This window comes from Tauraco erythrolophus, chromosome 27 (genome assembly GCF_009769465.1).
Source record: "Tauraco erythrolophus isolate bTauEry1 chromosome 27, bTauEry1.pri, whole genome shotgun sequence".
In the NCBI taxonomy this organism is placed as follows: domain Eukaryota; kingdom Metazoa; phylum Chordata; class Aves; order Musophagiformes; family Musophagidae; genus Tauraco; species Tauraco erythrolophus.
In genome coordinates, this window is record NC_141491.1 from 1,311,310 (window position 1) to 1,338,460 (window position 27,151).

Below are 27,151 nucleotides of genomic sequence, written 5' to 3' on the forward strand. Positions count from 1 at the left end.
CTGGACGTAGCTGGCCCCCATGTCTTGATGTCTCTCCATCTGTAACGCATCTTCCCTCCCTGGTACTCAGGACAACGCTCCCGTCTGTGCCAGGTAAAGGGCAGAGCACAGCCTGGAGCAGCGTTGGAGCCTGAGTCTCCCAAGTCCCCTCAGGGGCACAGGGTGGTATCTGGGAGCCCCCGTGCTGAGCCGTGATGTCCCTGGGCACCCAGCTGGCTATAGCTGCTTTTATTTTTTTGTGCTTTTATTGATTCACAGTAGATACTCTGTAAACAAGACCATTCCTTGCTTTTGTTCTTGTTTGAACTTGCAGAGCCTGAAATTCCCAGGCATGGTTTACCTGCTTTGGCAAGTCACCGGGGGCAGGCTGGAGGAGGGAAGACTCGAGCAAGGTATTTTGGATAACCCAGGGGAACAGCTCGTGGTTGAGGTAGCGTTTTCCAGGACTTCCCTGGTTTGCGCAGCAGAATTGCAAAGTCCCTGCAAAGCTTCACGGCAGCTCGGGGTGCACCATCCCCATTTCAGAGCGTGTTAATGCCCAGCACTGCAGGCTCTGGCAGGATCCATATGTGGCATTTACAGTCTCTCCAAGGGCAGCTTCAGCCTCCCAGTTTAGTTACCGCTGCGTTTGGGTATGGCTTGGGACCAGGCACCCGGCAGTGGACCTTTAGCAAAGACTCTGACGAGTGCTACGTCCAGCATCACCAGCAGCCTTGCAGAAACCCAGATGGGTCAGACCTTCCTCTGCTCCACAGTCACCCCACTGGAGGAGGAAGTCAGAGTTTGATGGGATTTCTGGCAGGGATAGCACTGTACCACAGGAGGTTACGCTGTTGGTGGGTTTGACTGGGCAGGGGTCTGCTTGCAGCCGGTGCACAGGAGCCGTGCTGGCAGCTCGTGGCACGTCTCATCTCTCACTTTCTCCATGAAAGGTTCTGGTGTTTCTTCCCACTTTTTTTTTTTTGCTGCCAGCTGAGATGGGGAGGAGGCACCTTCGGTGCTGGAGGAGGAATGCGGTGGTTCGGCATTGCTGAGCGGTTACGGGGCAAGGGCAGGCACACCCAGCGCCGGGCACACCTCAGCCAGGCGGGAGCTGAGCCAGCCTTTCACATTCTGTAGCCTAAGGGACAATATTTTTTTTTTCCAGCTCTGTGTGCACCTTTCCCTGAGCTCCTGCTCCTCGGCATGCCCGTGTCGGTGTTCTCAGCGTGAGGACAGGGAGGTCGGTGGCACAAGCAGCAAAGCAACAGGACCAAAATCTGGATCCTGATGTGGAGATCTGACGTGATCTGCTGAGCCCCCCGCCAGCAGGGCAGAGGATGTGATTTTGGGGCTCATTTCAGTAAAGTAAACGGAAAAGACTTGATGTAAGTTTTTCTGAGGACAAAAGACTGTGTTTCGGCATGAAAGCAGCGCGGGCACCGTGCCTGGCAGAGCTGTGCGTGGGGTGGGGGTGGCTGTGTGTGCCAGCTGCCGAGCTGCCCGCCCAGCTGCATCTACTGAACAGTCGGCACTTTAAACAGATTGGTTAAAAATTTGTTGCTTTGCTGGCACAGGAAAAAGAAATAATTTATGCTACTGTTTCCATTAATACTGGTGACCACTGAAATGATGTCGAGTGTGAGAGAGCTCTGAATTAAGTTCATAGTGGGGGAGAAGGGCTCCCCATCACCTGGGCGTGCAGCTGGGGGCCTGGGTCTTCCACAGACTCCCAAGCTGGTGTTAGAAACCATCCTGGTGTGATAGAGTCCTGGAAATCCTGGCACTTTTCTAGGTACCCAAACAAGAACTATGTTTCTTAAAAAATGTGATGACTCTTTGACTTTTTTCACAGCTGGTGAGCTCACAGGATTGAGTCTTTTAGGTGATCCTTGAGCTTATTTTATTCAATTTTGTGTCTTGAGGAATTCCAGCAGTGCAGAGGAGAGAGGCTGCGGGACCTGGTCTGCCTGTACCGCCCAGTCGCTGGGCTCGAGGTCGCCCTCAGGCTGAAGTCTGGTGTGTGGATCCACAGTGTGATTATAACTCACGTGGACATCCCTAATTAGGCTTTAAACGATCGAGCCGAGGTCCCGACAGCGGCGCTGCCTTGTCCTCGCGGTGCTAAGCACGGTGTGAGCGGGTGGGCAAGCACTGGGGTGCCCGGCCCCGATGCCCAGCCGTGCCGCCGCTCTGGAGGGAGCTGGTTTCAAGCTGACTTGGTGGCTTCCAGCGGTGGCCACCCGTGTGCTCCAGGTGGGGTTACCTGCAGATGGGCTTTCACTTGCTGGTTACGTGCAAAGCAGCTGGTTCACGCTGCCGTCACCCTCGTCCGGAGTGATTCCCGTCTGCGGGCGCGCGCCCTGTCTGGGAGCTGGCACGGGTTACGCGGTCGCTGGGTGTGTATGTCTGGAGATCCCTGAATCACTCCCTTCATCATCACTGCGCCCACAGGCACCTTCTCTCCCAGGTGAGGCAGCTGCGTGTTAAAAGCCGGGAGAGGAGGGAGCCGGCGCTCACGGGGCTCTTGCGGTCGCCGATCGGCTGCCGGGGGCAGAGAGCCCTCGCCGTGACCGGGGAGGTGTAGGACACCACGGGGACCGGGGACGGTGCTCCAGCTCCCACTGGGAAGACGGCAGGTGAGGTTCCTGGTGCCGGGGGTGCGCTGGCGGCTCTGCCTCCGCGGGGCTTCTCCGCAGAGCCCGTCATTCCGCAGCGATTTTTACGGGTTTCTTCTTATTGTAGAACAAAGCTTTTGGCCGTGGCGTGCGCTGGCGAGTTTTGATCAGGAATCGATTCTGGAAACGTGGGGCAAAAGGTGGGGCTGGAGAACAGAAAGTGCAGCGTGCCCAGGGTGGGTGGGGGCGTGCATGTGTGTGCACACTCGGTACGGCATCGTTTCTAGCCGTGCGCATCGTTTCTCCATGTCCCCAGGGAGCCAGGCAGTCCGAAATTCCAGCTCTGCTGGCAGTGAGGTGCCATGCTGGTACCTGTGGTTCACCTCAGCAATAACATAAAGATCCAAAGATAGCGTTTGGGGAAGAGGGCAATCACCTACACACTTCAGGAGAATCTTGTGCGTGCTTCATGAATTAGAGGAAGAGCTGGGATCCTTCGTGCATTAAAACCAAGCACAATCTGACCATCTGATTTTCCTCTTTGTTATTCTTGATTTTTCACCCACGTCATTCTGTTGTAGATCAATTAAAATTATCCCCCTGTGAACTGAGGAGGAACGTGAAGGACCTGCACTGAGCTTTAGACCGGCGTTTTCTGCTCGTGCTGCAAATTCTTCCCTAGGCGTGTCCTCGGCGGAATGGAGTCTCGCTGCCAGCTTGGGCCGTGGGCATTATTTGTCCTCCTGGGTAAGGCTCACCGAGCAGTGGGAAGGTGACTAAATACAAACACTGCTAATGGAAGCTTTGTGTTAGTATTGTGGCAGCAACTGGGAGGCTGGTGTCTGATAATAGCGCCGGTGTTTGGCAAAAGGCTGCTCTCTGTCCCGAGCCGCCGGCTATAGGGGCAGCTATACTGGTAAATGGGGGACACCGAGCAGAGGTGTTTGGTGTGATGGGCAGGGAACTGAGCATCCCTGCAGCCCAAGCACTGGGGTCATGGCAAAAGAGAGTTTCAGAAATAACCGTTAGTACAAAGCCTTTTAAAAGTGCCTCCTCTTATTAAAAATAAAGGTAATTCAGGAGCAAAATACCTTTGTCCTTTTTGGCATATGTATTTTGTAGATTTGTCCCAAGCATGACTTCATAGCTGGTCTGTTGTAGAAAGCAGCAGACGTGCTGGTCGAGGTCTGTGTGCCACCCTGACACAACCCCAAGCCCTGTTTTCCTGCTCTTCCAGCTGCCCCACGGCTGCTGGGCGCGCAGCGAGCCTGCTCCCACGGCGCCTGCTACCCCCCGCCCGGGGACCTGCTGCTGGGACGAGCCCATCACCTGAGAGCCTCCTCCACCTGCGGCCTCACCAAGCCCGAGACCTACTGCACACCCCACGGAGAGGTACGGTCACCTCCTCAACCTCACGTAGGGATGCTAATGCCTTTACCCATCCTATCCTTCCAACCCTTTTGCAGGGATGTGTTTAACTCATTTCAGGCATTTATCCCCATTCCAAGCATGTTGGGTCATTGCACCATCTGTGGTGTCCCCTCGAGCCCTTCTCTACCATCCCCATGGTCGAGGAGTTGAGCACAAATGTGGTGGCAGGGAAAAGGCAGCAAAGCTCTGGCACAAAGCACTGGAGGCAAAACAGAAGCTTTTGCATCCAAAATATCCCAAGCCTTCCTATCCCTGGACTCTTTAGTTCCAAACTAAACTCGTATTTCACTTTTGCCAAAAATGGGAACGTTTCGGTTCTTTCACAAAGACTTGGAAGCGCTTCCGGACTGAACAACTGTTTCCAATTACGCTGGTTGTGCAGGGGCAGGAGATGATGCTGGGGGTGGGATAAGGTTTCATCCAGCTGCAGATTCCCAGGCTCCAAGCTGCCACCAAATCAGAGTCTGAGTTTAAGGACAGCTGAAAACCCTACAGGAGTGATGTCCCTGATGTGAGGCTTCCTAAAGCCTTTCGGTCCATCTGGCGATGTTAACCCCATAACTGCCGTGAGAGGAGCTCCAAAGGGAGTGGGTTCAATGCGGGACAGGCAAAAAGGGTCTTGGAAGAGATGCTGGAGAGGAAAGGGAATGGCAGAGCTCTGGCGAGGCCGTGTTTTCTGTAGTGAAATCCAGCCTGAGTGAGTCAGCCTTCTTCTGGTTCTCATTCCCCTTCCAGCTGAAGGTCAAGCCATGGCAGTACGTGGGTTTGCTGCGGAGACGGTGGTTTTTCGCGATGGGCTGGAGAGATTTGGGCTCCGGGATGGCTGGAGCTGCTGGGAGGTGCGGAGCTGAGGCAGCTCCCTAGCCCTGGTGGGTACCACCACCATGTCCTCCCGGGCGCCGGGCTGGCCGCAGCGGCTGTCCTTGGTCGGGTCGTTTTCCAGGCTGACGTTGCGGTCAGGCATTTCCTCTGCTCAGGCATTTCCTCCGGTCAGGCTCCCACTCACTTTTCTTGGAGCCGTTTTGCTGCTCCCGGGGAGCCAGGCTGTTTGCTCGCCTCCCCACCAGACCCCCCTGCTTCTCACAGGTGCTGTGGCCCACGGACAGGGAAAAAGCAAGCAATTATTTCGGCTCTGACTCAATTTTCTTTTCTTCCCAATTTCTGTTTATACTTGAGGAAAATCATGCGTAGGTGTACCTCTGGAATCTTCACTTAGCATTAACTTTTGACAGCAACTTTTACTTGAAGAGGGGTTTGTACTATGGGAAGTGTCTGCAAAACCTTCGTTAAGCTGGTTGTCCTAATTCCAGCTGGAGAGGGCTGGTTATTCCTGCCTGACCTTGAGAGATCACTCTGAAGGGCCTTCGGTTGTGATCATCTGCATCGGTTGTGATCTTTGAAGTGGAGACTGGGCGTCTCTCTGCTGGCTCTGATACACCGCGAGGAGAAATGAACCATTGGGAGCAGAATTAGTGAGTGAGGTCTCGTGGTGGTACTGGCGAGCAGAGAGCAAGATCACAGCAGGCTCTTCTCATCTTCGAGTCCCTAAACTATTCCATTTTCATGTTCCTTATACTGTGCCTTACAAGTACGAGGGCTAAAAGGGATATGGAACAATTCACCCAATATGTTAAGTTGGATTCTCCAGTTCTAGCTTTGGGAATGGGATCTCTGCATCCTTACTGCCTGCATGTATGTGATCCCTTCCTTTACTGAAACGAGCAATGCGGCGTTACTGCTCGCAAATTCCTCAGAGATTCTGGTTTCTGTTCTGCAGCTGTAATGGCTGTTGGGAGTTTTGAGTATACCAGCTCCTGTCTTTGCAGGAGAAATCCCTATGCAATAAGTGTTTCCTCATTTTTTCCTCCCTTTTTCCACTTCCCTAATTTAAGCAAAAAATTAATCCCCCTGAACTCATTTTCCCTATTCCCATCCCATAAAAAGTAAGCACAGTCCATTTATTGACTCTCATGACTTCTTTTTTGTTGCAAGTCTTGCTCTTGTTTTGTTGCCAAATGGGTACAGATTTGGAGAGGGTTTTGCAGTCTCAGCAGAGGGCATGGGACGAGGGGTTGCTCTCGCCGGTGGCCGGTGCCCTCGTGCCAGCTGGCGGGCACAGGCTGTCTGCCCCGTCACCAGCCCAGGCGGGCCCCAGGGTCCTCTTTTGCAATTCTGGTGGGCATCGATTTCAGCCTCTGCTCCATTGTCTGCTCCAGCTCCAAATCCCTCTAACCTTTATACTTTGCACTGCTGATTGCTCCATTCCCTGGCTGTGGGCTCAGCCTAGTGAAACCCGGGAGGGTCACCTGGCATTGCCAGTTATAGCGCGGGGGACTGCAGCGATGATTAGGGAAGTGATGGGGGGTGGAAACCAGGCAGCCCAATGGTCTGGTTTGGAAATCACTTAGCACTTGGGAAACGGCTGTTGGAGTCAGCAGGGAAAGTAAAAGCAAGAGGGAAACTGAAAATAAAATAGAAAAATAAGTGAGCCTGGATTTGGAGTCGTAAAGGCGCTGATGTGTGTGAAAAGACTCTCATTGACCGAGGTGTGATTGTGCAATGCTTTCAGCACAAAGACATATTCAGATGTGGAAAATACCTACAGAACTTTCTGGATGTGTTACGGGTTTTGAAGAGGACCCGAAGCACCCCGCATGTAGCTGTGAAATGTTTTGCCAAAGAATAGGCAAGAGAGGGGTGAAGCTGCGTGTCCTTGTGCTGCTGCTCCATCTCCTGCATCCTGCAGTGGAGCAGTCTGTGTGTGTGGTGACTACGTGGGTCCTCACGCCCTGACCCTGGGAGACTTTGGATATTAAAATGTTGTTTGCATAAGGTCAAGGACCAAGATTTTCCACCTTCTCTCGCCTGCTTTTCCTGGGCACTTGGTGGATATGAGAAATGAAGGGTGGGAAGTCACCTTTATCACTCCTTGTGTCATGGTGACATGGGGTCATCCAGGTAGGAATCCAGACGAGAGGTACTGGAGAAGCCTGATCCCTAAGTGAGTTAGTGGGAGGGCAGTGTGAGCCCGTTGGGCAGGAGAGCTTCTGGCACGGCAGAGGATTCCTCCTCCTGCCAAGGGAAGGTCACAGCCTGGCAAGGGCTGGTCTGTAGCATCTCTCCCTGCCGTGTCTCTCAGCACTGAGTCGTCTTTGGCTGCTTCCAAAAATACAGGCCAATGTCTGCGAGAGGGAATACGTGCAAGACTCATGCTTCCATTTGCCTTATTGCTGCTGAAGGTTGCATCTGCTTGCCCACCTGCATGAGTCGGTCAGGGAGCTCATACTGATCCGAAACACGCTGCCTGCTGGGTGCTTCAGTGGGCCCTGGACGTGTTGGAACAGGGGAGAGCACGCTGAAAAGCCACAGTGCCTCCCAGCTCATTTTCTTTCCAGACCCACATCATCAGTCAAGCTCAAGTCTTTTACACAGAAAAAGGCATCCACAAAATCATGAAATAGTTGTGGTCGGATGGGACCGCAGGAGGTCCAGCCCTCTGCTCAAAGCAGGGCTTCTCGTTTTGGGTGTTGCTTCATGTCAGGGGTTTGCACCGAATAATTTGTGTTCCAGACTTGCTGAAGGTAATAGTGCAACCAAGGGCTGCTGCTGGGTGCTTATCTCATCCCGTTCTGGCATTCAGACACACCCGCTCTTTGCTGGGGATATGTCCCAACCTGCAGTGAATGTGCGGGAGAAAAAGCCCTTTTCCCTTTTTTTTCCCCCCCCCTCCTCCTTCTCCATTCTCTCTGACTTCTGCCACACGACTGCAAGCTGACACGTGTGCTGGGAGACATCACGTCATTCCCTCGCAGACGAGCTCTGCAGACCCCGGCGACGGGCGCGGGGTGCGGAGATGAGCCGGTGCAGTGCCAGTTGTGCAGACTGGCATCCTGGCAGGTTCGAGATCAAGTTTCACTGAGGGGAGACGATGTGAGAACAGATGGGGTGAGGAAAGCAGGCACCCAGGTGTTTGCTTTTAAGCACGAGAATCGAACTTCATTTCCCTAAACCCCACACCTGGGATGTTTGTCCAGCCTGTGTCTTCACCCCATCTCTGCTGTCGCCTCTGAGTTTGGGGGTCACTGTTGAAACCAAGCGGGGGGATCAGAGCCCTCTGTGTTTTGAGCAGAACCTCAGAGCTCACTTTGCACTGTCACTTGGCAAAGATGTGATGTTGGGTGTTACGGCTGCGAGATACGTGTCCGTGCTTCAGAATCGCGGCACAGTTTGGCAAATGCCAATTACTCGCCGACATAACCACGGGTAGCTTCTACCACGTTTTCCCATGGAAAATGAACAGAGTCCTTCACAGGCTCTGAGAGCCTGGCATAGCCATGTCCTACAGCTGGTGTTAGCAGGGAATGAGAACAGGCTGGAACAGAGAATTGCATCACACAGGTGCCCTTGTTCCAAAGGTAACTCATTCTTGCTGCCCACCCTATTCCTTAATAACCCTCAGTCTCTCTGTATACATATAAATTCCCACTGCTTTCCAGACTGTCCCCAAATAAACTTGGAAGGGTAATTACTGTCCCTATACAATATTAATTGTGCAAGAGCATGGGAGGCTGCGTGCCAGGAGCCCGACTGACACAGTGCCTCTCGCTGACACGGCGCTGGGTTTAACGTGGGACCGCCGAGGGTCTTCGCTTCGTGACTGGAGAGAAGCAGCTTCCCATTTTTGCTGATGAATAACCAGTTTATTTTGGGCCGTGCACCTATGCCAGGAAGTTTTATTTCAAGGGCTCCCTACTCATGTTAAAATGGCAGCTCGAGCTGCTTAAAATACTTTGGTCCGAGTCCATCAGCTTGAAATGGTTTGCGGTTTTCCGCCGCTGCGTGAGCGGGGAAGCACGGGGGGCCGAGCAGCAACTGGTTCACCAGGTCAGCGCGGCAGGAGGGCAGCAAAAACGGGCACCGGGGAGCGCGGGGCGAGCGCTGGGTCTGTGCCCGAGCGCCCGCCCGCGCCGCGCACGAGTGTCCCCGGTGCGTGATGTAAAACACGGGAGTTTTTACAAGACCTGGTTGTTCTTCTGCAGAGGTTTTTTTTTTTTTTGTGTCGTCCCCCCCCCATTTATTTCTGTATCTGTTTATTCTCACCACGCTAGCTTTTCCTCTGAAAGGGCTGCCTTCTGAGTTACCTTTCTAAAGGCTGGAAGGGATTTCCTTTAACCCCTGAACCTCCATAACCTGTATTTTGGGTGACTCTTAAGAGCAGCTCGGAGGCACGGAGGGGCCGTTAGGGGTTTCCATGCAGACCTACAACCTCTGTTACCTTCCTAGAGGCATCTCCAGCCCCACGTCCCGCACCAGCTCAGACACGCAGTGGTTCTCCTTCGCCGCAGGGGCACCGGCTGGGGCCCTGGGTGCCGGGCAGGGAGGGGACAACGTGCTGTAGAGCCAGGGCTGGGGCTGCCCCACGGGTCGCTGCCCTGGCTTATGCTATCACCTCTTCATTTCCATGTGTCACGTACGCACAGCCCCACTCTATCCCTGGCAAACCTGGCTCCGAGGGACCTGCCGAGCGTGTCGGTAAGACAAGAAGGGGAGAGATGTACGCTCGGTGCATCTCCGCTCAGCCCGCTGCTGGGCTGCCGTTTTTGGCAATTCCCTCTGTCCCGAGGAACTTTGAGACACATAGTCACGCTCGGTAATAGCAAGTCCTCCTGTTGGGCAATGCAGAGGTTTCACAATTTTCTCCAAGGACGTGAAATGCATTTTGCTTCCAGTGTTAATTTTAGCCTCAATTAAAAACCCAGGGGGGCGGGGGAGAGCAGGAAAAAAAAAAAAAAAAAAGATTTTTGCAGGGAGCACAGCCCCGGGCTGCCTGGGCAGGGTCTGTCTCACACAGTTTAAGCTTGGTTTTCACTTAGCACCGCGTCTTAAGCGTGGTTGCAGCTTCGCTGCCAGCACTGCACTGCAGTTACTAGAAGGCACTTGTGTCTCTGGCTGTGTGAACGGTCTAATAAGTACACATGAATCACTGCTAATGAATAATTTAGCCGAGATGAACCTTTCCCCTTGCAGAAAGCTTCCTTCCCCCTTTGCTAATCGTGGCGAGAACTGTCGTGAAGTTTAATCGTTGTTGGGAATTGTTTGCTGGATTAATTCTGTGGGTAATTCCTGTAGCTTCCTGACAATTTGCTGCTCGTAGTCATTATCTGAAATGAGTTCTTCTGCCTGGATTATATTATTTCTGCCAATCATGTTGTTTCTGATTCTCACTGGTAGAGCCAGGAGGAGTTGGTAGAGCCAGGGAAATGGCATGATTATATATTTTGAATTCTCTGTTTGCTTACTCTGCAGTATTGTTATAAATATTGTAGTTAGCCAACTCCTGTTCTGGGATATTTATAGACAGAGAACATAAAGACTGTGGAAAATATTATGGAAACAGATCAGTTTAAACTGAGGAGAGATCCTCAGCTGCTGCCTAATTGCTGAAAGGTTCCCAGGTCTGGGGGCAGAGCAGAGTCAGGTCTGGGCTTTGCTGGGAACCCAAACCAACCCGTGACCTGAGCTCACAGCTGCCCACGGGCATCAGCACGGCCACGGGCTGGGAGAACAGCCGGGCAGCTTTGCGGCTGGAGTGGTACCAGTTGGTGCTTACTGGTCAAGGCCAGCCTATGCCTGTGTGGTTTTGTGTGAGAGCAAGCAAAAAGGTGACTGTGGACAGAGTTTTCCATGAATTTGTCTGTAAGATTTAAAAAAGAAAAAAAAAAAGGTAGTTCTTATGTAACCAGGTACTTTTTTAATAGAAATAACAGACTTGGCTGGTGTAGGTAAACCTGTTTCAGAAGTAAGGAAATACATGTAACCCACAAATTAATCTTTCAAAGGGGAAACCAGAAATTTCCCCCCATGTCCCAGTGGCCACCACCTCCTGCTGCTGCTCGCGGGTATAGATCTCAGCACGTGTGCAGGGTCCTGTTCCCTCTTTGGGTTGGAATCGGCTCATTTGTGTGAGTATCAGGTGGGGAGACTTGAGCACAGGGTGGGTATGAAGTGCTTCTTGTCACTTGTCACCCGACGTCTCTGCTCCACCACTGAAAGCTGATCTCATCACTGGGGTCCCAAACATGCCTGTGCCTCTGCTGTCACCTTATGCCACCCAGTGACTGCCAGCCCTCGAAGCACAGTATCTCCTTGCCTTCCCAGTGTCAGCTGTTAGACCTTGTGCCAGACGTGTTCCTCTCCCTCTCCCAAACCCACTTTCCTCCTAGGACCACCTCTCTGAGCTGTCCTGCCCCACTCCACCAAGGCCATCCCTGGCAAACGCTGTTCTCCGTCTTCCCCAATTTCTCGGGCTTTGGGATGTGTTGGTGTGAAGTACGTGTCCTGCCACTCTGCTCGGGCCACTGACAACTTCCATTTTTAGTTGAAATGTTTCACTTCACTTCTGCTTTTGGGACAGCGTTATCTGCAGCCCCTTGTGTTCGCTCCGCTCCGAGCGTGGCCGGTACCAAGTGCTTTGGATGGAGCCTCTCCGTGTCCCCTGTGGGACAGAATCACAGAATGGTTTGGGTTGGAAGGGACCTCAAAGATCATCTAGATCCAAGCCCTGTGCCATGGGCAGGGACAAACATCCCTCTGGGACCTGCCCTTCCCCACCTTGGCCTCACCTGGAGGGTCTCCCCTCCCCGTTTTGTGGTGGCCTTTGCCCACCCAGTGCCTGCCTCCTCTCTTGGCGGGTGTCCAGACCTTCCCCACTCCTTGTCTCTTGCTCAATCTCCTTTCTGCCACTTTCTACACGTTCCAGAGCCTACTCCTGCCGCACGCGCCCGCCGGTCCCACGTTGGCGGCTGCACGGAGCGTTGCTTGGTTAGTCAAAATGTGGATATTTGTTTGCTCCTTGGGGACCCTGTTTTCCCCAGTCCCTGTGTTCCCCGTGCCACTTCTCTGTTTGCTCCTTGAATTACTTGCTCAAGTGAAGGGCTGAACTTTGAGCCGCTCGACTTCTCACCCGCTGAGCTGTTTGCTCCCGCTCGGCTCCCCCGGGAGAGCGCAGGGGGGCCGAGCATCGCCGGGGCTTTGGGATGCGAGAGAAAGGCCCTTCTGTTCACCCCAACAACCGGCTCCTCGGCTCTGTGGGAAAGGCAAACTGGTCCTGGAAAGCTGCAAAGAGCTTTCTATCAAGTGTTGTCGCTGTAGAAAACGGGGTTTGCTTAAAAAATAGGCGTTCTTGATGGTTTGCCAAAAATGTGTTTTAGTCGAAAGCGTTTTGGTTTCGGTTTTTAGTCTGTAAAACCGTGAGTTGAGATTTTTAACGGGGTGTGAAGGAGACCACTTGAGTCCTGCATATCATTAGTCATCTTGATTGAAGTTCTTCAGATCTTTAATGAACCAGCTTCACTGATGCTGTTTGTCCCTCGGCGAGTCCCGGCTGCGCCACACGTCTCTGGGCTCCGCGGTGAGGTCAGTCCCTCCGGCCGAGCCGGGATGGTCACTCCCACCCATCCTTTCTCTTCCAGTGGAGCATGAGATGCTGCAGGTGCGACTCACGGCTGCCACACGCCTACAACGGCCACCGCGTGGAGAACGTCCTGTCCTCTGCCGGCCGCTCGCGCTGGTGGCAGTCCCAGAACAGTGAGTACCGCTGAGTGCCGTGGGGTCCCCCCGGGACATCACAGCTCCAGGCCCCCAGCATGCAGGGAAGAGGAAGAGGTGTTGAATTCAATAGATTGGAAGGAAAGAAGGAAATAAATGACTTGGCTCAGGCAGCTCAGTGGTTTATTTTCCTGAAGGCCACAGTCTTGCACCTCTGAAGCTGCCGCTCTGTGCCCGCAGGCATCGAGCGTGTGTCTCTGCAGCTGGACCTGGACCAGACATTCCAGCTCAGCAGCATCCAGCTTCACTTCAGGGTTCGTGTGCAGCATCTCTGCTCGTCAGGAGGTCGCATTTGGTTGTGGATGGGCCCTGATGGCTCTCTGGGATGTGGGGATTTCAGTGCATGGCTCCCGCTGGGCTCCGCATGGGAAGCACGTCAGGGATCATACCCCTGTCCCTCTGTTCTCTCTGTTTGCATGGCCGTTCCCCTGGGTGCTTGGGAGGAGCAGAACAGGGTGGTGGGTTCCCATCCCCTGACTGTTTGCTGAAAAACCTTGGTGCAGACATGTGCTCTGAGGCTGCGAGTGGGGGCTGCTGCAGTGGTGGCTGAGACGGGGGGAACTCAGAGGCTGTTGGTAACCTCTAAGGGAGGGGGTTGCTCCAGCAGCCTGCAGAGGCCTGAGCCTGGAGGGAGGAGGAAGAGGACAGGCATCCCTGGGCCCTGGAGCGGGAGCCGGCCGGAGCGTGCTGTGGTACTGATGTGCCTCTTTCCCTGCTCTGCAGTCGCCGCTGCCCGCTGCGATGCTGATCGAGCGCTCCACCGACTTCGGCAAGACCTGGCAGGTGTACCAGTACCTGGCCTCCGACTGCGCCGCCGCCTTCCCCCGCGTCCCCCGGGGCTCCCCCGAGAGCTGGCAGGACATTCGGTGCCAGGCGCTGCAGGGGCACCCTTCGCACGGGGGCAAGGTAGGGGTTTTGTGGCAGGGACCCCCGCACATGCCCATTCCCCCGCTGTGACCCTGGGTTTGGGGCGGGTGGTCTGCACCATGCTGCAGAAAGATGTGGTGGCCTGGAAACATTTACACGTGTTACACCTGGCCGAGGGCTGAGCCCGTGGATGTCCAGCACTGCCAAGGGGGGTCCTCAGGAGGATTTGTGCTCCTCTGGGAGGAAAACCCACCCTGCTTTGTGCAAGCAAGGTCTTATGTCAGTCTTCCTGCAAAATCCTCTGCAATTCTGCTGCCTTTGCCCTACATTCAGTGCTGGTTCTGCAGAGGCAGGTGCAGAACACATGCTGCCCAGAGCATGAGAAGAAAGCACCTGGTCTTTCCTGCTCTTTAACTTTCTTGGGTTTTTTTCCTTCTAAGGTGATATTCAGTGTCCAAGACCTGGCGTCTACCATCACTACCTCCTACAGCCAGACCGTCGATAGTAAGTGAACGGCCCCTTTTACATCTGAGAAAGGGAGAGGGGGATGATGCACCTCGTGATTCTTCCTCGTGATGGAGGGTGCTGAGCCGAGGTAACCCTGTGAGGGAGCAGGTCTTCAGCAAACAAGGCCTCGAGCTGCATGTTTGACCGCTGCCCTGGCACCTCCCATGCGTCAAGGAGCAGCGTTTGATCTTTGATGACTCAGCTGCTGCTCTTCATGTCCCTGCGTGTCTCTTGCTCTGAGCCCTCCACGCGGATCGTGGTGCAATTCTGCAGCCAGTGCCCGGGTCCCTGCTGCCCCTCACATGTCTCCTCGGTCCCCAACAGAGCTGGGGCGGTTCACCAACCTGCGCATCAACTTCACCGAGCTCCCCCACATCCCGCGCCAGGGCTACCACTCACCCAGCACCTTCTACGCCGTGACGGAGATGCGGGTGCTGGGGAGCTGCTTCTGCCATGGGCATGCTGACCACTGCTCCCCTTCGGAAGACCTGCACACTGCGGTGAGCATTGAGGTGAAGAGGAAAGCTTAGAGATGAGCTCTGTGGTGTCAGACCGTCCCTGAAACCCAGTGGGAACACTGGGCTCCACCACATGCCCAGGAGTCCTCCTTGGGAGACCTTGGCTGGGATGACCAGTGACCAGAGGCTGCTCATAATCAAGCAGGACAATTCCCTGTCTTTCCTGCAGCAATGGGGTGGTGGCTGTGAGACCAGCAGCCTGTGCTACCCCTATGTAAACCCCCTTTTAATGTCAGCAAGAAGGTGGAAAGGGCTTTATAAGGAGTTGGGAAGCTCAGTGGCTGTGGGAGGTAGTGCTTTGTGGGGAGCTGCTCCTGCCAGCACTGGGTCTCTTGGCTGGGTGGGGGACACACAGAAGGCTTCAGCAGGCTCCTTCATGCTCAAGAGGATCTGCCAGCACAGGTCGTTTGCTCTTGTGGGATCTTCTTGTCCGCAGCTTATGTTTGTCTGCTTTGCCTTGAGCATGGTTGTCCTCGGGTAGGTGGTAGAGGTGGTGGGAACTGTCCTGTCGCTGTGGGTGAGGAGCAGCCAGTCCTTGGTGCTGCAGCAGCCCTGCCCAGGTGCTGGAGCTTCATCCCTGCGCAGGGAACGGGGCTGCGCGGGGCAGGAGCCGGCCGGGCATGTGCCGGAGAGGTGTTGGGTTCAGACGAAGCTCCGAACCGAGCAGCCACGGTGCAGGAGGGGTAAAGCGTGGTGTCTGCGGCAGGTCCAGGGGCGCTGCGTGTGCCAGCACAACACCGCCGGGCCCAGCTGCGAGCGCTGCGCCGCCCTCTACAACGACCGGCCGTGGGCACCGGCGGAGGACGACGATCCCCACGAGTGCCAGAGTACGGCGAGTGCTTCCCACTGCCCTGCCCGCGCCCTCTGCTGAATCCTCCCCGGCCGGGAGCCGCGGGAGCGGGAGGGACAGCGAGCCGCAGCCCCCCAGGGGGCTTTGCGCTGCGCGGCTTTGCGCTGCGCGGCTTTGCGCTGCGCGGCTTTGCGCTGCGCGGCTTTGCGCTGCGCGGCTTTGCGCTGCGCGGCCGCTGCCCCGGAGCGGTGGCGCGGGGGACTCGGGCCCCCTCTAGTGCCGGTACCGGGGGGTTTGCAGGGCTTTAGTCACGGGCCGGGACTATTTGTTGGGATTTTTTTTGCGTTTTTTTTTTTAGGGTGCAACTGCAACGGTCACTCGGCCTCGTGCCGCTTCGACCCCGAGCTCTACCGGGCCAGCGGGGGGGCGAGCGGGGGCGTCTGCGAGGACTGTCAGCACAACACTGAAGGCAACAACTGCGAGCGCTGCAAAACCAATTATTTTCGCAACCAGCGGCGAGATCTCGCCCATCCCGAAGCCTGTTTGCGTGAGTGCCCGGTTACCCCCCCCCCGCAGCACCTTTCCCGGCCCCCCCGGCCGCCCCTCGCACCCTTCAGCGGTGCCGTTTCTCGCACGTTTCCAGCCTGCGAGTGCGACCCGGATGGCACCGTGCCGGGCTCCATCTGCGACCCGCTGACCGGGCGCTGCGTCTGCAAGGAGAACGTGCAGGGGGACCGCTGCCACCTCTGCAAGCCAGGCTTCGCCCAGCTGGCCAACGCCAACCCCATGGGGTGCCGCAGTGAGTACGCCCCAAAACACCCCCTGCTTCCCGGGGTGCTCCCACCCCAGCTCTGTTCTCAGCATCCTCAGTGGCTGTGAAAGGGATGCAGTTGCCAGCCAGCGTTGATTTGGGGTTTCCAAGCCAAAGCCCATTTTGCAAAGGCTTATAAACCTCTTTTCTCGGTCTCTGGCCTGTCTCAGGTGTAAGTTTGGCAAAAAGCACAGGGAAGTGGAGTTTAGGGCATGTGTAGAGCTGTGTCCCCTCCCTGAGTGCCTCCCCAGGGGCGCAGTCTTGGAAAGCCGCAGAGGATGCTGGAGGCGATGCCATGCGGGCGAGCGGGGCTGTGCGTGGCAGAGGTGGTTTGGGTCAGCACTGTGTGCGCTGCTGGGCTGGAGGGATGCTGAGTCCTACTGCAGCGCCTGGATGGGCACCGCAGTGTTAGAGCAGAGGTGTGTCTTTTGTGCCAAGCTCGGGTACGCAGGGAGAGACAGGAGAGCATGTCTTTGGGCAGCGGCGAGGTGCTTCTGGGCACCTGCCTTTGTGGGAAGCCAGGCTGGCACTCAGTGCTCGTTTTTAACACGACAAAACCCTCCTTGTTTCAGGATGCGCCTGCAACGCGCTGGGAACGCGGCCGGACATGCCCTGCAACGACGAGACGGGGAGGTGCTTCTGCCTGCCCAACGTGGTGGGCAGCGACTGTGACCAGTGCGCGGCCGAGCACTGGGACATGGGGAGCGGCCGGGGCTGTCGGCCCTGCGGCTGCCACCCGCAGGGTTCCCGCAGCCCCCGCTGCAACCAGGTACTGCCCAGCCCACCCTTGGCACCCTCAGGGCAGGATCAGCGTGTTTCAGCAATCCTTCTTTTTCATTTCCCTGCTTTCTTTCATGCATGCACCTGCAAGCGTGCTCCTCTTCTTTTTTTTTCCTTTCCCAACTCTGCAAACGCTGCTGTGAGGGGCTGCCCGGAGCAGGTCGAGCTGCACAGCCAGGGGTGCCACTGCCCTCGGAGCTGTGTCCTTGCTGGGCAGCATCTCCCTGGGGATCGGCGGGATCAGAGCATCATCCCACCCCATCCGTGGGAGCCTCCACAAAAAGGGCCGTGCATTCCCTAGCACGTCCTGCTCTTGTTTTCCTTTCCCTTTTCCTGGAAAACACTATGACAGGCTATTCAGGAAAATAAAAGGTGGTGGTAATTATCGAGGCAAGATTAAGCTGTTTTAAAAGGCCTGATATTTAGTAAGGAAGTCCTAATAGATCTTCATGCAGGCGAGGCAAGTTAATTATCCTCATTTGTCAATGAAAAGCATGTGTGTCACTTCAGGCTTAAGAGACAACTGAGAAAATTAGTTAAATGTAAAAAAAAAAAAAAAAAAACAAACCATGACACATTCTAGGAGCCGAAGATGGTCCCAAAGGAGCTCGGTGCAGGGAGGAGACCTGAGGGCAAACCAGCTGCTTGTGGGCGATTCCTTTGTCTCTGAGACAAAGCTTAAAACTCTGCTCTGCAGTCGGGGGCTGTCTGGAGGCTGTTTGTGTTGCCGTGGCTGAGCCTGCAGCCTGGCACGAGCGGCACGGGCACGTCCTGGGACACACGCTGAGGAGAGAAGATTGTCCGTGTGCTTGTCCTGGTGCTCAGAGCAGTTGAGGGAGGCTTTCCCAGGAAAGCATCCATAACCAGGTCTGCCTGATGTATTTCTCTTTCCTCAGTTCACAGGACAGTGCCCGTGCAGACAAGGCTTCACGGGACGGACGTGCTCTGCTGTGCAGGAGCAGGTTTGCCCAGACAGGCACTACGGAGACATCCGAGTAGGGTGCACAGGTAGGGAGCATCCGTTCCATTTTGGCTTGGTGTTTCTTAGGGCTGTGAAATCACAGGTTACACGGCAACGAGCATCTGGCCCATGTCCTGGCATCAGCATTTCCCACAGTATTTTTGCAAGAGAAATTTCCTTTCTGGAACAGCCTTCCCATTCCTCCCCATCTCCAGATATTCACTGGTCCCCTCCCATCAGCCTTGGGCTGGTCTGGCCCTGCAGGGTCAGGGGTTGGGGGCTTGGGGACCCTTCTTGTTCCTTTGTCCATGTCACCTTCTTCCCACATGCCGCAGGGGCTGACAGGTGGGGATGAACTTCAGATTGTGTTGGCATCCCATTAACAGGGTCTGATTATATATTTATAAAACAAATTATAAATATATATATATTAAAAAATACTTTTTTCCCCCTCTTTTGGTGGGCTTCACTTCTATATGTCTCCACCTTTCCATCCCTTAGAGTGCAACTGCGACTTCCAGGGCACGGAGGACGTGGGGTGCAACAAGACCACGGGCCAGTGCCTCTGCCGCCTGGGCGTCACGGGCCCCCGCTGCGACCAGTGCCAGCGGGGCCACTGCAGCACCTACCCTGGCTGCGAGCTGTGCCACCCCTGCTTCCGTGCCTACGACGGGGACATCCAGCGCCTGCGCCAGCGCCAGGCCAGCCTCGGCAACTCCACCTCGCAGCTGCCCCTGGGGAGCGGGGGGTCCCGCTTCGGCCCCCGCCTCTCTCAGGCGGAGGGTAACGTGCAGCAGGCACAGGGCATCCTCGGCCGCTCTTCGGTGCCGGAGCAGAGCCTGGCGCAGGTGGGCAGCGCGCTGGCTGCCATCAGGTGAGGGAAGGATGCTGCTAGCAGGGTGCATCCCTTAGCTGGGAGGAGATGCTGGTCCGCTCGCCACACCGAGCTGCTCGCACGTGTTCTGCTTTGTTTCTGTACCTGAAAATCTTGCTCTGCTCGTGCGGTGACCAGGGATGCAAGAGAGCAGGGTTCCACGCGTGCCTGTCCTCTGCAAGATAATGCAAAGGCACGAGGCTGGCGGATGGGCTCCGGGCCATCAGAATCCTGCCCGATCCCTGCATGGGCACAGCCCCGCAAGCTGTAGCCTGGCCCCGCTCTCTGCCATCTCTGCAAACCCACGAGGCTGTGGCGTGTTCTCTGCCATCAGCTCTCCCGGTGAGCCCGGCGTTGGCAGTGCCCCAGCATGAGTGTGCCCTGCTCTCTGTCTGCAGGTGCTTTGCTCTTCACTTGAATTCACGTTTTCTGCTCTTTCTCTCCCAGAGAGCAGGTCCAAGCTATAAATCCTGACCTTCGTTTTCTGGATGAGACCGCCTCTCTGTCAAGGGAGCTCGAAGCCCTCAACAGCAGCTTGCTCATCACTAACACCCAGTATCAGAGCAAGAAGACCCAGTTTGAAACCAGCCGCAGCACGGATCTGTCAGGTACCGTGCTGCAGCTGTAATACCTCTTAATTTGCGGCCGTTAATTTACCTCAACGTAACTGTTCCTGGTGGTTTCCCACCAGCTGAGTGGATGAGATGGAGTTTTTAACCTGCTGTCAGCTTAGGAAAGGCAAATACGTCTTCCCTCCCCAGCGAGAGGGGTGCTTTCTACCCAGCCTCTGGTCCATGACCCAGAATTTCACACTATCGGGTTCTTTGCTCTAGTGTTTCGGGGCTGGGCAGCTTGCTCCGTGGGCACCATGTTCCCATCCCCTGGGCAGCACAAACTCCGCTGCCAGGGTACAGCGGGGAGCGGTGGGAAGGGGGTGCCCTGCTGGGAGCATGTCACCAAACCTGGGAGGAAGCTGAGATAATGAAGGTTCTGCACAGATGGAAGGGATGGAGGGGTGGGGAGGAGAGCCAGGCGGCTGCCAGGCGCTCAGGAGAAGAGCTAATTAATGCCTGTGATGATGCTGGAGGTGGGCTGCCATCACACCCCCGCTACAGCTAAGCTCAGTGTGCCATCGGTGCCCCCCTGCCCGCTGCAGCAGGATCAGGCCAGCTCCGGCAAGCGGCTGCTGCTGAGGGGTTCGCTCCGCACCTCGCCATCCGAGCAGGGCTGGGACATCCACGTCTTTCCAGGCCGTGGAGGTGGAGGCGGGGGGGGAGCTGAGTCAGGGAAAGGGCTCCGAAAGAGCCCAGTCCTGCTCCACCAAAGCCCTTCTGTGCTGCACGGAGCAGAGCCCGGGATCGGCACGTGCCCGGTGCCTGGCATTAGTTTTGTTTCAATCTTCTAGTTCACTCCGGCGTGAAAGCTCCGTAGCTCACGGAAGGAATGGCTGGAAGGCGTTTGGAAATAAAAGGAGCTTTTTCGTGGTGCCTTAGTGACTAATCGCTCTGGCTGTGGCCCCCCCTCCCCGCACACACCGCTCAGGGTACTCAATGCCTCCGTTTCGGTAGCTGTGCTGCATTTATGAGTCACGGAGGCATTTGTGTCATTTATGGGTTTAATTCCTGCAGGAGCCTTCAGGACAATCAGATCTGCTTACCAGACGTCCACCAATGCCAGCGGCCTCATCGCCAGCACCTCCGGGCTGCTGGCCGAGTCCCGGGAGAGCCGCGGGAGTGCTGCGGGGCTGGCGGGGGGGCTCGCAGCCTCCACCTCCAAACTGCTGACCCTGAAGGGCGAGATGGGCTCATCTCCCAACCTGACCCCTGTCATAAATAAGGTAAAGACACAAAGTGCTTTTCTGAGTTCCCTGCTGCACGTCTCTAGTTTTTTGGGGGGCCCTGTAAGTGCTCAGGAGGCAGAAGGCTCATCCTGCAGCCGTGCATCTTTCCTCGAACAGTCCAGCACAGCAGGACAAAGTCCCTGTCCAGGGAGTCTCGTCAATGGCATCCAAGCAACCTGCTGCTTTGGGACATCAGGGGAAAACTGCCTGAGCATCCCTTGCCTGGGGATCACAGATACCGAAGCGTTGCCCACCACCCCCTCCCAAGCACACACTTTTTCCTCCAAGGACTCTCTCGTGTGTCAGTTCTTACGTCTCCAAGACCCACTTAATTTCTGGATGAAGTTTCTTTTATTTCTCCTTCACTGCTTTGTTATTGCCATGGAGATCCATTTCGGTGTCTCCTAATGCGCGGTTGCTGTGGAGACCACCAACCTCCCCTCTCCGCTTTTCAGGGCACCGACACATTCCCAAGCGACCAGGCGGTGCGGGTGCCCGCGCTGGCTCTGGGTTCGTGTGTGCCCCCGCTGCGGCACGCTCCTTGGTGGGTGGTAACACGAGCAGATGCAGTGCAATTAAACCCACCGATGTCCAGGCAGGAGGGCAGAGTCTTCCCATCCCCTTCTCCCTCCCAAAGCAAACTGTGCAGGTTGGACAGGGCTCCCCTGGCACAACGGGAAGAGTTGCTGTCCTGAGAGTAAACGAGACGTTTGCTCCGTGCTCTGTTACTCCGTGTGAGCTGTTGGGCTTTAGCTCCTGCTTCGCTCCCGTTTATGCTCCAGCTTGGAGCTGGTTTGCCTCTCCGCAGGCACCGAGGTCTTGCCCTTGCTGCCCCACCGCTCTCTCCCTCTCCAGATCTGCGGTGGCTTCCGAGCAGAGTCGTGCACGCCTGCCCGCTGCGAGGGGCCGCTCTGCCCGCGCGACAACAGCACTGCCTGCACGGCCGCCCGCCCCTGCCGTGGCATCTTCCCGCTCTCCCGCGGTGCCCTCGCCGTGGCTGGGGAAGCCGCCAGGGAGTTGGGCAGCCTGAGCACCCGGCTCCGGGAGACGGCGCAGCTGGTGAGTGCCCAGCCCTGGTTCTTCGGTGCCCAGCAGCAGGGCCTGGGGGGACAGCTGTGGAAGGAAGCAGCTGTGATATATCTGATCTAAAACTCGATTTGAGGCTTGATCTTTTGGATAGCTTCAGAAATTCGGGAATTTTTGAGTGGGAGGTTCTCTGCTGCACACGTGGGTCATGCCTTCCCGTGCCCAGGCGCCCCAGAGCTGAAGGCACGTGAGTGGCTCTGGAAGTGTCACGAGGAAGCCTGTCGTCCTCCTCCTCCTCATTTGGGATTAGTATGGCAGAAGGGGTGTGGATTTGGAAAACTCCGAATGCGCAGGTGTATCTGCTGTAACATTTGATGGGATCTGGAGTACGTGTGTTAGTGCTGTTGCAGCTTCTTTCTCGGGTGCTTGCAAAGATAAAGTGAATTTCCAAAGTGTTTCAAAATCCATTTCAAAGGTGGTTTAAAAAGCTAAACAGTGCTTCCCCTCTTTGAGAGCTTCCTTTGCAAATCCAACCCTCATCCTTCAACGTTGACAATCCTTTAAAGCAATGGTGTATTAAGAATGGAGAACTGCATCGTTTCCAAGTGACTTGTCCAGTTCACTCAGAGCTGAGGTAGGGCTGCTGGGATTCCAGGTCAGGAAGAAACGCCCCTCTGAGGATTCTCTTATTTGCAGATTAAAACGACAGAGACATCTGCAAACCAGATTCAAAGCAATACTCGGCGGCTCGTGGACCAGATGACCGTAACGAGGACCCAGATAGAGGGAGACGTGCGGCGCATCCAGCAGTTCATCCAGCAAGTTCGAAACTTCTTGTCAGGTAGTGCCCTGCGAGCTGAGACGTGTGTGTGTGCGTTGGCTCGTGCACGGAAAAACCTGACTTTGCCAGGGGTGGTGTGTGCCAGAGCACAGCACACGGCAGGCACCTGAACGGCTCACCCCAGTTCAACTCCTGGGCGCCCAGTTTATCTGCATATGGGTATTTACGTAGCAAAGGTGATGCTCATCCCCTGAGACAGCAAAGCAGCTTGGCTAGTGTTTTCTGGAAAACAGAGAAGAACTTTCAGCAGTACAAATCCCGGTGATTTTGTCAGGAGTTGCAGTTTGGCCGGCTGACGTGCTCAGGCTTGACCTGTTCAGATCGACCCAAGCTGATCCCAGCGGGTTTATCTGTGTCACCTTCCCCGGGCCATCCCCGGAGCAGACCCTGACTGCTTCCCTAGAGATGTTTGGCCCCCATCCGTGAGGTCCATGGGGTGGGAGGTACCACATGGCCTTGAGCTTGGGTGCATAGGGCTTCATGGTGGTCACCAACGTCCCCCCAGGAACTGCTCTCAAATATTACCTCTTAAATGATGAACTGAATTAACATCCATGGAAAGCTGTGGAGGAGCTGGTGGTGTGTCCGGGGCTTTGGGCCCCGCTCGCTGCCGCAGAGCCTTGTGCCATCACCAGGGCTTGAGGACAAACCCATCCCTGCTCTCCGAGGATTTGCAGTCGGCATTGACCCGACGCGGAGAAGTTTACCAGCAACGCTCGCTGACCAGCGATACACAGACAAATCTTCTCGGGAGCAGACTTAATCAGACGAGAATTCCTCATTGTCCTGTAAACCAATGGGATGGCTCATTGTTCACGGACAGATTGTAATAACATAATGAGCCTCATGAGCATTAGCTGAATAAGAAAATCAGGTCACTCGGTGCTGCCTGGTGTTAATGACGGGTGAAGATGTTTCTGAGCTAATTGCTGGGCTAATGTCCCTTGGGCTCTGCCTGCTTCTGATTCCTCGGTTTTATTAACTTTTATTTGTGATATAAAAAAAGGCTCGTCTTGAAACAGAACCGTCTCTGCTCAGTGAGGTCTACCAGACTCTGCTCTGGGCTTAGCCACGCTGTTCTCGTTGACAAATTAAAGGTACCATTTTGGTCCTTTCCCGACAGTTTTCCTGATACAAATAAGTGCATTAAATTCAGGAGGATTAAATTCAGGCAGGACCCTGGCAGCTGCCTGGAACGAAGCGAACTGTGTGCGTGAGAGCGTGCACGGCTGGCTGCTGGTCCTCCTCCTCCCTTGCATTTGCACTCCCGCCTTTCCCCTCTCCCCTTCCCGACGCCGTCTGTCTGTTTGCTCTGTAGACAAGGACACGGACCCTGCCACCATCCAGGAAATCAGTGAGTCTGTTCTCTCCCTGCGTCTCCCCACGGATGCTGCTGCAGTCCTGAGAAAAATGACCGAGATCCAGAATTTGGCGACTACGCTGCAGTGCCCGGAGAGCATCCTTGCCCAGACGGCCGAGGACATCGCTAAGGCCAAGCGGCTTCAGCAGGAGGCAGAACAAGCCAGGTCGGTTGGGGTTCAGGGGCTTTCGGAGGGTCACGCAGCCGGAGTGAGCGTGGTGGCTCTCAGTTGGGTCGAAATCTCACTGTTGGAGCCGTACCGACTTGCACAATCTGAAGTTTTAGCCCAGGATCTTCTATGTCTGTACAGCGCCTAAAAGAACAAGTGTGTGATTTCTACAGACACCTTCCTGGTGCCCCCATGCACATAAGAAATCTGGCTGCTAGATCTTGTTCTAGATACTGGAACAAGAAGGTCTTTAGCAAAAGTAATGGAGGCTTTTCACTATCTCGAGTCCCTGTGATGGGAGATGCCAGGGCAGCCCTGGTATTACTCGATGGTGGTGACCTACATCCTAATTGCACAAGAGAGCATGAGGAGATTAAATGGGCTATTTGTTTTCTGGGTGAAAGTTGGGAGGATTATCCCATGGTCCCTTAAAAAGTAATTACAGAGTGTCCTTGCAAATTTGGAGCATCTATTTTGTCACGTGTTGACATGCAGCAATATCCCAGTGAGATGGTTAGTGGGATAAGTGTGTAAACTCCTTGATAGTGTCTGACACCTGCTTAACCTGCTGGACGTGATGAGACAAGAGGGTCTGGCTTTCCATGAGGAGCTCTGTCATCCGACCTGAATAGTTCCTCTGCAAGCAGAAAAGTGTTCCTTGAAACTGGTCCAGTGGTTATTGCTTTCCCTTCAATATTTCTTCTTGCACTTACAAAATAAGTGTTTCTAACTAGTTTAAAGGAAGGTGTTTCTCTCCCCTTCTCAGTTTGTCTCCTCTGCTTAGGGATATGAAATGGAAGTAACTCTTCCATTTCCAAGAAATGTGCTCTCATTCCTGGAATGCAGTGTGTCCAGAGGGTGTGGGCTTGTGGCTTTTGCAGGAAAGGAGAGGGTGTTTGCATCCTTCTCAACCTTGCTTGTTCTGCCTCTGCAACCCTGACTTCCAGCCCATACGATTATCTACGCTCACTCCTGGCTGTTTTCCTGGTTTCCCCAGGAACCGGGCGAATGCCGTGGAGGGCAACGTGGAAGAGGTGGTTGGGAACCTGCGACAAGCGAACACGGTGCTCCTGGAGGCTCGGGGTGCCATCAGGGGCTCCGGCTCTTCCCTTCGGTTCATCCAGGAGCGCGTCGATGAGGTGAGCGACGTGCGGTGCCTTCCCGGATAACGGTGCTGTACCCTGCGGAGCTTCCCTGCTTGGTGGAGTCCTGCACCCGCCCAGCTGGGGGGTGGGATCTGGTGAACCTTTTAGTGGAAAATCCTCTTCTTTCTGCCATGGATCACTTGCGTTGTTCTTCAAACTTCAGTCACCGTCCCTGCCGAAACCCCGCTTCTGCGGTGGCCATCGAGCGGCGTAGCCGGTCCCTGCGCAGAGCCAAAAACCGTTAGGAGTGGGGTTTGGATGGGATTTCCTTCCTAACGTGAAGCACTCCGTTTTTAGATCGAGGCTGTTCTTGGTCCGGCCGAGAAGAACGTGAAGTCCATTGCGGACCAGCTGGACGGGCTGACGGAGCGGCTCTCGCAGCTGCAGCGCGGGGTGGACCAGAACCGCCTGCGGGCCACCGACGCGCGGCGGACGGCCAGTGAGGCGGGCGAGCAGGCTGGGAGCGCGCAGCAGGTACTGGGCTCCGGCACGTCGCCGGCCAGGGCGGTCCCCGCCGTGCTCTGCTTCCCTGCTGCCGGTAGACAGCAAGGCCAGCTGTGCCCTGGCACATTTTTAGATAAGGCGAGGAGGTTTTCCTGTTCAGGCCATGGCGTGTGCGTTGTCATGTCACTTCTTAATGTGATGCAGCACCCCACTGCTGCGTTTTTCCAGGACCTTTCTCAATCCTAATGCTTTTTGCTGGAAACTTATCTGTACCGTATCTCCCACCTGAGGCAGAGCAGCCCTTACACCTGGCAGCCGGCATCTTTGCGACTGCATCACAACCTGTTACACGTTTGCATAGTAGCATCGTGGCCGAGCTCCAGTGCAGTATCCATTTAATATTTAAAATGGATTCAACGTTGGAAAAATCCCCTTTCCCCCAGTCTGTTTGCTTGATCCTCCCTACGCTGCTGATTTGCTTTTCCATAGGCTTTCGAACAAGTGAAACAAATGTACGCTGACCTGAAGAGGAGGGTGGAGCAGAGCCCGGCCCTGGGAGAGCAGGGCAGCAGGGTGCAGAGCATAGACCTGCAGGCACAGGCTCTGTTTGAGGAAACTTTGGCCATGATGCTCAGGATGGAAAGTAAGACTCTTTGTGAACTCAACGTAAGGATCTTGCGCACTGGGGAAGGGCTTTGGATTCCCGGGGAGGGGGAGGAAGCTACAACGAAGACAACAGCTTTTTGGCAGTGAGGTGGTGTGGATTTTGGCTGCGTCTGCTGGTGCTGTGCCAGTAAATTTAGAGCTTGCAAGGGTGCACGGGTGGCCGTGGAAAGGACCCCCTGCCTGCAATGCCAATGTGCCCCTGTTTCCCTCCACATGCTCACTTCTCTTTTTAAGCATTCAAAACTAATGGTTTTGTTGGGAGCAGTCGTGTTGGTGGGTTTTTTTGAGGGGCAGAAGAGGGAATGTAGGATGTTAGTTTTTCTCCCTCCAGCAGAGCTATGCATGAGGGAGTTGGAGGCTCAGACCAATCTGCTGGAGAGGGCAATGGCCACAGAGCCTTCCTCCGGTCAGATCATCGCATAACCCTTTTTCGCCCTCTCTCCTCAGCTTTAGAGATGGAAATTCAGGAAAGCAACAAGGCTTTGATGTCCAAGTCGGCCAGGCTGTTGGGTCTGGAGGAGCAGGTGGGAAGGATCCGGGATGCCATCAACAAGCAGGTCGCCTACTATGAGAGCTGCTCTTGAGAGCTGCCTGCGGTCCAACAGCATCGCCTCCCTCCTCTGCAGACAGACTTGTGTATTTATTCCCCTTTTCCGGCTGGAGTTCTCATGTGTCTGACATCTCTATTTTTAGCAAATTGAGTTTCTGTACTTCTGGAAAATAGCTGCACCGAGCCGAAGGAGCAACCCCCTGGAGAGGGCCAGCCTTGGCTGAGCTGGCTGAATCTGCCCGGCGGTTGGAGGAAAAAGGGGGAGAGACATCAGTCTCCATTGCAAATAAAAACACCCTCAAAGCTGTTATTTCTGGAGGGGTTTATAAACCAAGACATTGTTTCTTTTTTTCTTGTTTGAGCCAAT

At 55.2% G+C, this 27,151-nt stretch overlaps 1 protein-coding gene across 2 annotated transcripts; it reads left to right on the top strand.

Annotated features, from left to right (window-relative positions):
• Nucleotides 1-3,295: 3,295 nt before the first annotated feature.
• Nucleotides 3,296-26,818, top strand: LAMB3 (laminin subunit beta 3). 2 transcript variants are annotated; one of them, XM_086627297.1, is made up of 22 exons: nucleotides 3,296-3,344; nucleotides 3,835-3,989; nucleotides 12,500-12,614; nucleotides 12,816-12,889; nucleotides 13,359-13,541; nucleotides 13,943-14,006; nucleotides 14,334-14,521; nucleotides 15,234-15,354; nucleotides 15,676-15,864; nucleotides 15,961-16,116; nucleotides 16,701-16,897; nucleotides 17,805-17,916; nucleotides 18,371-18,743; nucleotides 19,191-19,351; nucleotides 20,372-20,580; nucleotides 21,439-21,642; nucleotides 22,306-22,450; nucleotides 23,769-23,976; nucleotides 24,977-25,118; nucleotides 25,422-25,598; nucleotides 26,058-26,211; nucleotides 26,682-26,818. In XM_086627297.1, the coding sequence occupies exons 1-22, from the start codon at nucleotides 3,296-3,298 to the stop codon at nucleotides 26,816-26,818; spliced, it is 3,513 nt and encodes a 1,170-aa protein (XP_086483423.1). The 2 variants fall into 2 exon arrangements, with proteins under 2 accessions (XP_086483423.1, XP_086483424.1); XM_086627298.1 differs by having other exon boundaries at nucleotides 14,334-14,509.
• The last annotated feature ends 333 nt before the right edge of the window (nucleotides 26,819-27,151 follow it).

What these genes read in the sequence shown, in the direction of transcription:
- LAMB3 (XM_086627297.1), top strand. Translation starts at nt 3,296, where the DNA reads ATGGAGTCTCGCTGCCAGCTTGGGCCGTGGGCATTATTTGTCCTCCTG. An exon ending in ACTGCACACCCCACGGAGAG is followed by an intron (nt 3,990 to 12,499) that starts GTACGGTCACCT and finishes TTTCTCTTCCAG; the next exon opens with TGGAGCATGAGATGCTGCAG. An exon ending in TGACCCCTGTCATAAATAAG is followed by an intron (nt 20,581 to 21,438) that starts GTAAAGACACAA and finishes CTCCCTCTCCAG; the next exon opens with ATCTGCGGTGGCTTCCGAGC.